This window comes from Athene cunicularia (assembly GCF_003259725.1).
Source record: "Athene cunicularia isolate RWA chromosome Z unlocalized genomic scaffold, athCun1 chrZ_part1, whole genome shotgun sequence".
NCBI lineage: Eukaryota > Metazoa > Chordata > Aves > Strigiformes > Strigidae > Athene > Athene cunicularia.
Window position 1 is genome coordinate 32,387,110 of NW_020799142.1, and position 13,161 is coordinate 32,400,270.

A 13,161-nucleotide genomic window follows, 5' to 3' on the forward strand; every position below is an offset into this window, starting at 1 on the left:
ATATATGTATGTATGTATTTTTGATTTTTTTTCATTACAGAGATAGACAATGTGGGGCAGGGTCACATTCAGCTGGCGCAAACCCTTCGGGAGGAAGCAAAGAAAATGGAAGACTTCAGGGAAAAGCAAAAACTGCATCGGAAAAAGGTCAGGCACTACAGGAGCACATGCCTTTGCCACACGGTGTTGACGCTGCCCCAGCAATGGGCTGTTCCCAACTGGTGTTTCCTGCCATGCCCCAGCCCCCTCTGTGCCCCACCGGTGACTGCTGCTGCCAGGAAGCCCTGAGCTCCTTCCTACATGTTGCAACTGTGTTGGTGAACTGTGCGGCAACCTCTGACTTCCTCCTTCTCACTGACACATCTCCTCCTTTGTGCACCTTCTGGGGCCAGCGATAGCAGGGGCTCAGATCCATGGATTTCAGCCTCAACGAGATTTTTTTTAAAGCATATATATGTAATCATAGAATCATTTAAATTGGAAAACACTTTTAAGATCATTGAGTCCAACCATCAACCTCTCACTGCCAAGTCCACCTCTAAACCACGTCCCCAACTGCCAATTCTACACTCCTTTAAACACCTCCAGGGATGGTGACTCCACCACTGCCCTGGGCAGCCTGTTCCAATCCTTGACAACTCTTTTGGTGAAGAAATTTTTCCTAATATCTGACGTAAACCCCCCCTGGAGCAACTTGAGGTTGTTTCCTCTCGTACTCTCACTTGTTACTTGGGAGAAGAGACTCATCCCCCCTCTCTGCCCCCTCCTGGCAGGGAGTTGCCGAGGGCCAGGAGGTCTCCCCTCAGCCTCCTCTTCTCCAGACTGAACCCCCCCAGTTCCCCCAGCCGCTCCCCAGCAGACCTGTGCTCCAGACCCTGCCCCAGCTCCGTTGCCCTTCTCTGCCCACGCTCCAGCCCCTCAATGGCCTTTTTGGAGTGAGGGGCCCAAAACTGAACCCACTCATGCAGGTGTGAATTACTGCATATGTGTGTGAAGAGATCAAGGCGAGACAGTCCAACAGATTCCAGCTGAGCTTCTGATGTACAGTGCAAGCACAACTTCTGAGCTGCAGTCAGCCCCAAAAGCCCAGGAGATCCCCTAAGGGATTCCACCCATGCCCTGGAGCACTCTGTCCCAAAACCCAGCTGAACTGAGCTGGGCCAGGAGGATAACCTATGCCTGACCCCAGCATGGCACTGTTTTGGAGCTTTCTCTGCCATTTTCTTCCCACACTGTTGCCAGCAGGTTTTGGCACTGCCAAGCATCCTGACAAACACAAAGAAGAATAATTACTTACGTTGCTTGAAAACATCCAGGGATCTCTTCAATGTGCTGAAAAACAGGCAGAGCATTAAAAAGAGTGAGAAGACACAAACAAGTGCAGGCATCAGCAAAGCACCTCTCCCAAACCAGAGAGCAAGTCCCTCACTCAATGCCAGCCAAAGCAGCTTGAAGCAGGTTTATTTACCCTCTTTACACCTCCGTCCTGTTCCCTCTCAGTGAGTATAACACAGATCACTTGATCTGAGATCTACTTCACATCTTTTAAACACTGGATGCTATTAAAAATTCTCAATTTCATAACAAATGTCTCAGGCAACCTCCTAAAAGTATCATTTGGGACATATGAACACCTTCTACACGGGCATTGGCCAGTGGTTGGAAATGCAGGGAACTCTTCTCCCTAGTACTATTGTACAGTGAAGATTTCAGAAACTGTAAATAAATGTTCAGAGAATATCATACCTGACACATATAAAGTACAGAAACAAAGCAGGAAGCAGAAGGTGCCAAGTGTCACTGGAAAAATAAGAGACCTACTCAGGAAGCCAACCGCAGTGGCCACAGCACCCTTGTGGGGTGGTAACATGCTGGGCTTTGAAGATTTGCATGGTTTGAGTCAAGGAAGTACCTGTACTTCCCTCTAGACACAAAAGATCAGCACAAACCCAAGGTCTCATGATCCTCAGCCCTCTGCTGCCCACATCTCTCCTGGGCATCTACAGTGCTTTGGTGAGTCTACAGCTGGTGGGAACCTCGTGGACTCCAACTCATTTGTTGGCAAAGCCCAACCCAACTGTACACCATTCATCCACAAGCCCCATTTCAGATCATCTTCTGGTGGTGTCCCAATCATATTTCAACACTGTTTTGTCTCTCACAGCCTCCTTCCTTCTTCTCCTTCATTGCTCCAGGTAAGGACACCCATAAAAGCAAAATACACGCAGGACTGTGAACTTACTTCAGCTCTGTCTGCCCGCAGGGCTTCTTCTTTGACAAGTTAATGAGCTCTTTGCCATATTTTTCTTCTATAATTGCCCTGTTGGGGAAAGAGAGAAATGAGAGGAAGTTCTCATTTCAGAAACTGATAGTTGTTTGCAGCAGAGGCAAAGACCCGTTCTTAACACCCTCCCTGTCTCCTGACCTGCTGCAAACCAACTGTGAACAGTTCGCTCAAGGAAGACTGTTGTTTGCAGTCACCCAACAGCCCTTCTAGTGAAAACACTTCATTTTGCTGTGTCTGTGGTCCTGATACGTTGCTCACAACATCTCCCCATGTCCCATGGGTGCAAGGACCACCTCCACAGGAGATGGAGGACTAAGCAGCCAGTGCAGCTGGCTAGATGCAGCCAGGTGAGTCACCTGAGTAGTTTTTAGCTCAGTTTCCTATGGGAACAGTGTTTGCACGATCACACATTTTCTGCATCTTGACCATCAGCATCTGTTGTTCCATCCACACAAAGTACTTTTGAATCTGATTTGTCTGATTTAAACCAAATGTGACAGAAGGGAGTAGGCACCTCAAAGACCACTCAGACATCATACATGCACCCCAATACACAGCTGGGCCATTTTCAGATCTTCAGGACTTTTTAAAATGAGGCAATAGATAGTCTCCCCTGCCTGCCTCTGGTCCTGAGGGAGCACGCTTGAAGAGGCCACATCTTGTGAGGTAACATAAATCACACCTTTGAGAGATTGTAATGTCCTCCCCTGATGGAAGAAAGAGTCAAGGGGAAAGAAAGCCCATGTGTTATAGTCTAAGAAAAACCATCTTTCTGCAGTTCATTTGAAATCTGTACAGACAACGAGGGATGGACTTGCTTGGTCAAATGTAGGTATCTCCATGTGGGCAAGCCAGCTGCCTGCAATCAGTGGAGAGAAACAAGTACGGCTAGAGGCTTGTATTGGCAGGTCTACTGAGTAAAATGAACAGCTTCCTAAAATGTCTGCATCTCTAATGCACCTGCAGATACCTATGTTGTTCATTTCTAGAGTTTGGATTCACCTAACTTAACTCTTTAAAAACTCCAAAAGCATGCAGGGAGATGGAAAAAATAAAGATTATATATTGACTATTTTTCCTCTACCTAACAATGTTCCCATGGACTTCCTTTTGAGACAAAGCATCACATCCAGCAGGCATGTTCTCCATGGCTGAAACCATATAACAGCTGTGCTGTACGTGGAGAACTGGGCCATGTTCAGAAGGGTGCCAGTAGCAAGTACAGGTCCAGCCTCTAATGTTCTCCTGTCTAGACACTTTGGTGGGAACCTACACTTCCTTCAACAGCAAAGAGGAACGGGGTACAGGGTGTAGAGGAGGGCTTTCTCCTTTGTCACAGTTCTCAGGGTTTAGCAAGTGGTTCCTCGAGCAGCTGGAAAGCACAAATTTTCCTGGAACATGGGATTACAGCCTAAACAGATGTAGGTGCATTAGACACTTTTAACTGGAGGTTCTCCTCCTCTTCATCCCCATTAAATTTGTTCCAGGCTGGTTTGTACCAAGTCTTGTATTCAGAGGTTTGTTTTCTCCAGTTCTCAATACCAAAATTACATTCATTCAGGGTCATTCTACAACACTCTTCAGATTTAGCCTTTGCTAACCAGGTGAACCATAAAGTCAAAACACAGGGCCAGACCATCTCAGTTGTGCCTTTATAGCCACAGAGCCTCTACTTAGGTCATATCCTCAGATTAATAAATGCAGTATCTAATGCTACTACTTTTTAACATAAAATCTGTGAGCTGTCCATAATGTACAAAGAGAAATTCAGGTCAAAGTTGTGCCTCCCCTATGCCAAGGTCTTCACCTGATCTTCTGCAAGCTGAACTGCAAGGTGAACTTCATGGAAGAGTGTGTGGCCTGGGCAGGGCACTAACAGCTGCAAACACATCAGTACAGAGGTCTGACAACACGTAAGACTGAATTATTAAACTGCTCCTGATTCCCCTTTCTTTTTAGCTTCAAAATATGAGCATGAAACTCTGGGCACTATCCTGAGCATGGACTCCATACCACAGCACCAGCCATGCAAGGAAAGGACAGTGTAAGAAAACAAGTTCCTCATCAGACTAAAATCAAAGGTGGTTTAATACGGTGGATGTTAAACACCCACGTTAAACTTGACAGAAACCAAAGTGGGAATATAAGGAGAAGTAGTGCCACCACCTCACTTCTCAGGTCAGCCCAACCTGTTTTCAGAGGCAGCTCCATACCTTTCCTTCAAAAAGTCTTCAAACTCTTTGCAGTTCTTCCTGCTGTCATTCAGATGTTGAATGATGCTGTCGTAGCCAACTGTGCTCGTCAGATCCGTACTCTGAAAACACAAGAACAGGAGTCACATCCTCGTCAGTGCAGTCCAACAGCCACTGCCACCTTCAGAAGCATTTGCACAAGTGATGGCTCAGCCTGGTGCAAGTGTGCAAGTGCCTCTTGATGAAATATGATCTTTTAGGGGTGGGAGAGGCTCCAGAATGAGAACAACGGTGGCAATTTGGGACAAGGCATTTCTATGACTTTCAGAAAACAGAAATGCTCAGTCCTACCACATCCTATTGCTCCCCTCTGGCCTAAGCACAGCTGGCCCCACAACACATGGCATCTCCTCCTAGGAGCTTAGCTGTCAGCTCTAATTTAACAAAATCAAACACTAAGAACCCTCCAATTCTCTCTATATAGCCCCTCTTACTACTGCTCCTCCCAGTTTCTTCAGACATGGAGATTAATCTTGGTTGGAGGTGACTTGTTCTATTCTGGGCATCACCTTCATGTCTATCTGTAGGAGTCTACACCTGGGCTGGGGGTGAATTTATCAGACCTTCCTGCACAGGAACACTGAGCTATGGGCTTCTCTTCCTGCCCTCACAGTAATACATGGATGCACCCAATGACTGCTGCTGCAGCAGCCTTCTCTTTGGCCTTGTAAAAAGCAACACTGTCCCACACATCACTTCGAAACACCACTGCAAAGATCATTTCCCTAAGTACCAGGTCCTCCCCACCGCTGCTGTATGCCCTCCAACACATTACGAAGGGATAGCTTCTTCAGTCCCCACAAAACTTCACAGCCATGGAGAGGTCCTGCCTCCAGCATCCACAGGGCCAAGTCCCATCTTCCAACTCTGGCCTCTCAGCCCTGAAGTGCCACTCACACTTCCCATAGTCTTCTGAAGGATCAGTGCTTTGCTTCAAATTACCTCTCAAAAACATATATTGTACTGCTGCTTATTAAAAAAATAATGCCACAATGATGTAGGTGGACTAGGGTGAAGGTTGACTAACTCTACCCCATTCTTTTCTCATACCCATGCCTGGAAGCAAATAGGAAACAAATTAGGACAAATAATGGATTTTTTCCCTATGACTGTTGAGTATTTACCACCCTGGAGACACAGGCTAAGATCAAGGCTCCTAAGTGCTGTCATAATACAAAGAGATGCCCTGACCATGAATCCTCCTTCTCTGGAAGAAAACTGAAGCAGATGCAGGGAGCTGAGCAGAAGGTGCTACCTGTCATCTTCTGCAAAGAGAACCAGTCAGTGTTGCACAAAACAGCACATATGGGAGCAAAAAAATATAGCGAAAGAGGCTGCAGAAAGGAAGCAATGGTAGGAGCAGATATGAAAAACTCAGGGAAAGGGAGAAAGAGTCACAAACGGTTGTTAAGAAACTTGAAGAGGAATAATGGCAGGATGGAAAGATTCAGAAAAATGTCTGAAGCCAGGATGAGAGTATGCAGAGAACTGGGATGAAAATATGGGCAGCAGAAGGGGGGATTTCCTGGGAGGTCATACCCCTTGCAAGAAATGAGGAGGAACAGGACTGGTATTTGTGATAAATGAAGGATTTAATTATGTTGACTTCCCTATAGAGTCAATGACTTCACTGCCAGTGACCAGAAAGAAAGAAGTGAAGTGGAAATCTGGGGGAGTGGGACCTGCAGGAAATCCCTGGGTATCCCAGACCAGCTTTGCTCCGCCTGTGGCATGCACAGGAAGAAAGGACTGTGGAGCAGAGGCTAAGCAGAAAGCAAAACACTTTCTATTTCTTTACAAAGCACAAACTTCCCTCCAAAATGGGTTTGTTATGATAAGCCCACTACTAGTTCTCAGTTTGCATTGTGTCTTTGCTAATCAGGTCTGTGAAAAAGGAAACACGCTTGCACTGAAGTCAGTCCTCAGTTGCAAAACACAGGAAGATCCCAATTTGACTTCCTATCCTCGGTTTCAAAGGAAATAAGATGGATGCAAAGAATAACTGTCGGTCAGTGCAAGCCCGGGCAGGGTGGAGCGGTCAGACCCCCATCACTGTGTGTGAGGGGGCACCCAAAGGCTCCCACACCCCACCCTGTTGCTGGGATACCTGGGCTTGCTGCATCAGGCAGAAGTTCCAGGGGAAAAACTGGAAGCATCCATCAAAAATGTGCACTAAACTCTTAATTTTATCACCTGTCCTCCTGCAGTAGAAGGATTTAATTCCAGCACGTATCTCCTAAGTGAAAGGCTGAACCAGACATCCCAGTGCAAGGTGTATATGAAACATGGGAGGTGACAGAGACCGTGGAGGTTTCCAAGAGAGCTGCTTGTAAGGCAGAAGTTGCTCCTGATCCAGAAGGAGCTGGACAGGGTTGAGACCAGCCTTTGCAGCACCCTTCTGGGCAGATGTTGGCACGGACAGAACAGAAAGGACCTGTGTGACTGCCTGTAGGGTGTCCCAAAGGCAGGGGTGGCAGGGAGCAATGAAAGAGGAAGAGCAACACAGCAAGCACAGAGCCATGGGTGCAGAGGACAAGATTTAAAGACATAATCAACTAAGCCAAAGACAGATATGCAGGATGGGGAGTTGCACCAAGCCCTCCTCAACCAGAGGAATAAGGGAGGATGAATATCTTTCTTCCCACCCTGCAGCACATCTGTCATGGTCCTCCCCACTGGGCAGAGCTCTGAGCCCAAGAGCTATCTGGGGACAGCCCATGGAAACTACAACTACAAACCGATGACAAAGCAGCAGCTGATGTTTCCCAAGCTCACAGGGCTCAGCAGGACGTGTTGTCCCTGCCCCCCCTTTCCCAACCTGCTGCCCGGATTTGCACCATCCTCTCAATGAGGGGAAGGAATTTCTGTGCTTGTTGTGATATTTTGGGGGATGTTTGCACTTTTATCCAAGCGAAGCTAAAATACTCTAGTGGGGATCTGAAGTAACATTATGACATTGTGTGAGCCACAGCTAAAATGCAAGCTGCTGAGCTTGACATTTCCATCTTCTACCCCACTTCACATGGAAAACTCTCTCCAGACACAGACCCTATAAAGCCATTGAAATGAGAGAATCAGAGAATCATTGAGGTTGGAAAAGACCTTTAAGATCATCGAGTCCAACCATTAACCCAGCACTGCCAAGTCCACCACTAAACCCTGTCCCCAAGTGCCACTTCTACACTCTTTTAAGCACCTCCAGGGATGGTGTCTCCACCACTGCCCTGGGCAGCCTGTTCCAATGCTTGACAACCCTTCCAGTGAAGAAATTTTTCCTAACATCCAATATAAACGTCCCCTGGGGCAACTTGAGGCCATTTCCTATCATCCCATCACTTGTTACTTGGGAGAAGACACCGACCCCCATCTCGCTACAACCTCCTGGCAGGGAGTTGCCGAGGGCCAGGAGGTCTCCCCTCAGCCTCCTCTTCTCCAGACTGAACCCCCCCAGTTCCCCCAGCCGCTCCCCAGCAGACCTGTGCTCCAGACCCTGCCCCAGCTCCGTTGCCCTTCTCTGCCCACGCTCGAGTCACTCAATGGCCTTTTTGGGGTGAGGGGCCCAACACTGAACCCAGGAATCGAGGGGCTACCTCCCCAGTGCCGAGCCCAGGGCTCAGATCCCTTCCCTGTCCCTGCTGGCCACGCCAGTGCTGACACAAGCCAGGATGCCTTTGGCCTCCTTGGCCCCCTGGGCACACTGCTGGCTCCTGTTCAGCCGGCTGTCAATCACCCCCCCAGTCCCTCTCTGACTGGCAGCTCTCCAGCCACTCCTCCCCAGGCCTGTAGCCCTGCTGGGGGTTGTTGTGGCCCAAGGGCAGGACCCAACACTGAGCCTTGTTGAACCTCACACAATTAGCCTTGTCCCATCAATCCAGCCTGTCCTGATCCCTCTCTAGATCCTTCCTACCCTCAAGCTGTCTGTCCCAGCCTTCCCAAAAATGAAAGGTTTGCCGCACTGCACTGCTCATGAACCATTCCTTGGAAGATCTTGATTTACGCAGAGCTCTTAGGATCTCTCTGCAGCCTTATCTGCTTAGAGAAAGACAGCAGGAACTGTATCACTATTTCAGTAGTCAAAAACACCATGCAACAATAAATTGCTGTGCTATTCTTGCTCACGGTTAGTACAGGTTCAGAATCTCTCAGGGTCCTGCAAAGGTTGCTGAAACCAAGAAAAAGGCTTGTGCTGGTGCTTGCAGGGAGAAGGGTGAGGAGATCAGGAGATACTGCAAGAGGCTGCAGCTTCTCCTCATCCGATAACCAGATGGATGCAACAGGACAGACAAAACTCATTGCAGGTACAAAAAAGACTCGCTGCAAATTCGCCCACCTGAGATCTGCATCCTGCAAAAAGCAGCTTTTTGATTAATAATTTGCCATTGGGAGTTGCCTTCCCCAATGCCAACACACCTACCCTGCTCCTCCCAGAGACACTGAGAGCAACAGACCATCCCCTAGATGGAATTACTTCTTCCCACAAACCCCACCTTGTTCCTTTCAAACGATGACCTGAGAATTTCATAACGCTGCAGATAAACCCCACACACCAGTCCCCCATTTAGAGAAGGACAAGCAGGAGTAAGGGGAAGTGAAACGGCCCAGCCAGCATCACACCGTGAGTCAGCAGCCAGGGAATGCACTCAGGAGCCGGGGGCTGGCAGCTTCCCCCATCCCCTGACAGCGGGGACACAGAAAACAGAGTTTAACCCCAGCCAGCCTCAAAAGGCTAAAAAAAATTATTTGCAGGCACCAGCACTCCCATACTCTACAACGAGGGGCAAAGCATTTTTCCTCCACGCTTCCTTTGTGCCATTTCAAAAAGAGAAGCAATAGCTCTTTCCAATGTGTTGGGGGTAAATAAGTGTTTTCAGATACTTTGCCACATGCTTTGTTAGAAAATTAAATATGCCAGTGCAGCTTTTACCGCAGATGACTTGTCTGAGCCATGGTTTGTTTTAGCATCATTGTTTTTTCTTGGCATGACAAAGGAATATTTGGGAGTGCCTAAAAGATTTAGATACCTAGGTCCAATTTTCAAAAATCATTTGACCAGGCCAACCTCACTGAGAGTCAGCAGGACACAGACTTCAGAATTGTGTGACTATTTTTTTTTTTTTTAATGTTTTACCAAATGCCTCTTTTCAATGCACCCTGCAGTACACTGCGAGAGCAGTGCACTGGTTTTCTGTTCTCATTAAAAGCAAAATGATCAAAAATCCACACTCCCAAGTTGCAAGCTGTTAGCCAATAGATGACACTTCGAAGTGTTTTTTAGTGTTATCATAATTTCTATTTTTCCCACATAGTTTTACAGTGCTGAACTGCTCTGATGAGACACAAAGCTTTGCTGTTGGGTTACCTGAAATACTGTGGAAGAACAGGCTTGGGGAGAACCAAGCATGTAGCCAGAAAATTATTAAAGGGAAAAAAGAGACCTTGTGTAGTAAAAGAAGAACAGCAGCTTGCAAAAACAAATGAAAACAAAACCCCACAGTTGCTCAACTTGTAGCAATCACTACAGGCAGAGCAAGGGGAAATAAACATGATCTTTGACATATTTTTATTTGTGCACAGCTCTGCTGCAGGCAGCACAGGCTGCAGGAGGAAGCATCACATGAGCCAGGGCATTTGGGGTGAGGACCTGCATCTTTGGGCACCTCTGGACCTCAGTGGATGCAAAAGAGCAAACCCCTTTATTTAAGGAAAATTATCATCTTGTGCTGAGACCTAAGGGCATGAGCAAACTTGGATGCAGAGAGCAAAGTCGCAGTGTGCTTTACCGACACAGCGCATCATGAGCATCACACCATGAACTTTGTCAGGGACCAGGTTCCAGGCAGTGAAAGACACACAGACACACGTACCCCCACCAAAAAAAAAAATCAGAACTTCCGGGATTTAAAGCTGAATTAGTCCACAGAGAAGGTTTGAGGCACAGTCCCACTACCCCGGTAGAGCAAGGGGGTACTGCAGCTCAACCCCACAAAGAAGTTCTGCGGTCACCATTCACAAACATCTGCATTTCAAAGGTGGAGTGTGCAATACCAAAACCGGTTTGGCTTTTAGGGGGGTTGGTTATTTTTTAGTCTTTGTTCCATCAACTGGAACATCCTTTCCTCAGAGCCCTTCCAAAATCTCCCCTTTCCCACCTGACCGCTGTGAAATTTGCTTTGGCAAAGAAGAGTTCTCCTTCCCTTTTCAGCTTAAGCAAAGTAATTTAAGAGGAAAAATTGCAGGAGGAAGTTTGCTCTCTCTCACAACACTCAACAGCAAACCAAAGCTGGGTGAGCAGCCCTTCACACCTCATCTAAATTTATTTTCTTCTGCACATTTCTCGTTCTCCCTCTCCCTCCCCAGCCCTCACAGCTGATGCACAGTCACCCATGCGTGGCATGGAGACTGCTTGGGGTGGTACCTGCCTTTTCCATGGGCCAAACAACCGCAGCAGGGCCTCGATCTCTCCACTGAGTCATGACCATCACGCTCCCACCCAACCTCTGCCCCAGCTGCCTGCCCCAGGCATGTTTCCTCAGTCAGGGGGGCTGAAGCCTGGCCTCCAGCCTTTGGAAAGGAAAAGGCCAAGCAAAATTCCTGGATACACTGAGAGTTTTGGGCTCAGCAAGAGGATTATTCAGTAAACAGACCTGTTTGATATAAAAGGGACTAGTCAGGCATGAGCACACCAGGCAATATCCCAACTCCTGCTCACCTTCAGGGCTTGGGGCAGCTCCTGCCTGAAAGGGCTCAAACAAATGAATTTCTAATAATTATTAAGACTAAACAGTGAGGTATGAAAGGTTTGCTTGTGTGTTGTTTTATTTGTTTCTCAAGGACTCCTGACTCCTCAACTGTTTCCTTAAGTCTCTTTGTTTAGGTGAGATTAAAACACTCTTTAGGCTCCCTACGTAAATCACTAATAGCAGACTCAAGGACTTCAATGGACACTTGGTCAACTCCTAAAATAGGGAAACTAAAATAAGGGTGACTGGAACAGAGACACAGAGACTCTATTATAATAAAGATGATTCTGCTGATTTAGGAAGAAGGCACCTGGGCTTTACTTCACAGCCATGCTCTGGAAAGAAGGTCAAGTAGCGAACACCGTGAAGACCATGTGCTTCTTTCCTCGACCACCAAAGATCCTCAATCTATTTTTACTACACATGCTCAGACTATGTAAATTAATTCTGGGAACTCATTATCATAAGACACTCCTTTCCAGGAAATCTAATGAATATGTCCCTTGGTATTTCTTGGGAGCCCTTATGGTGAAGAATCCCCAGGGTGAACCCAGCACTAGTAATAAAAAATACCTACTTAACAGTAAAAAGATCTTTTTGTTGAGTCAATTTCTTTGTTTCATGCCCCTATAATTTCTCCCACTGAGCCTCCAGGATCCTCCTTCAAAAAGCACCACACCACAGCAGGAGAGGAACAAACCGAGCAGCACTAGCCGAAGTCAGCCCCGTGGCAAGGAGCTCTTCTTCAGTCCAACGCGGCACTGAAGCATGACAAACCACGTCTACTCAGCACTCCTGGCATCACAGTTATTCCCCCCAGCCTGGGGGATGCTGCCACCACCCTCGCATCCCTCCCCTCCTGCACGTTTGCAAAGGGAGCACTGTGGAAACTTCTTGGCAACAAATAGCTGTGGAACAGCTGCCAGATGCAAAGCTGGCTTTATTTTCCAAGCCAGGTTCGATACCTATGTGGGATTTACATATTTGACAGATAACACACTAATGATGTGGGGCAAGCCCGGTGCTCTGCACTTACCCCTCTCATTCCACAACACGCAGCAGCCCCAAACCTGGTGCCTGCTCCACTCAGGCCCCATGAACCTTTCCCCTGTCCTGCAAGATGGGAGCAGCTTCCCAGGCATCATCTGGAAAACCCTGAGTGCCCTTCACAGATGGAGACTTTCAGCCTCAAAAGCCAAAATTTTGTCATTTATTTCCTAGTTGCCTACACACCAGGAGGAAATGAGCAGCCACAGCACCGATGCTCTGCAGTGGCTGTTAAGAACTTCTCCATTCCCAAAAGCAGCATTTAGACTCAAAAGAATAAATCGTGGCTTTCCCAGAACCGTGGATTTTGCTCCGCAGCTCAGCAGCTGGCAACAGCACACGAAGGACTCGCTCCTAGCCCAGGATTAGCTCGACATCAAGGGATCTTTTTTGGCCACGGTGTGTCCAAGTAGTTCACCGGTGGCCAGTTAATATTCTCAGTCCGCAGCCTGGCACCAACTTCCTCCAGCACGGCAGCCGCAGCTCACCACGGCGGCGTATTTTGGCTGTCTAGGGCACATCTCAAAGCTACAGCTCTCAGGGCACGCGAGGACGGGCAGCGCCTGCCGGGGGATGCTCAGAGCCTTCCACAGCCACCCCAGGACCACCATGGCGGCTTTGGAACCAACTCTGACCAGAAAGGGGTGACCCCCCACTCCCCAACACCCTACCCAGCTGTGATCCCCTGCCTCCAGCTGTGACACCCACCCCACTCCCGGGTCCAGCTGGGTCTCATCCCCTCTGCCCCCACTCACCCAGAAGTGGTCCTTGAACCGTGACTCTCGCATGCTGCTGCCACCACCGCTGCCACCGCCGCCTGTCCCGTCCCGCCCCA

At 48.1% G+C, this 13,161-nt stretch overlaps 1 protein-coding gene across 1 annotated transcript in view; it reads right to left on the reverse strand.

Annotated features, from left to right (window-relative positions):
* PSTPIP2 (proline-serine-threonine phosphatase interacting protein 2) overlaps positions 1-13,144 on the reverse strand; it is a 21,226-nt gene extending 8,082 nt beyond the window's left edge. Inside the window, exons 1-3 of the mRNA XM_026865853.1 lie at positions 13,082-13,144; positions 4,501-4,601; positions 2,243-2,320 (exon numbers count right to left, since the gene is read on the reverse strand). Of these exons, the coding sequence (XP_026721654.1) occupies positions 2,243-2,320; positions 4,501-4,601; positions 13,082-13,114 (212 nt within the window). The 5' untranslated portion in view covers positions 13,115-13,144. The remainder of the gene's footprint in view (positions 1-2,242; positions 2,321-4,500; positions 4,602-13,081) is intronic.
* Between the last annotated feature and the right edge of the window lie 17 nt (positions 13,145-13,161).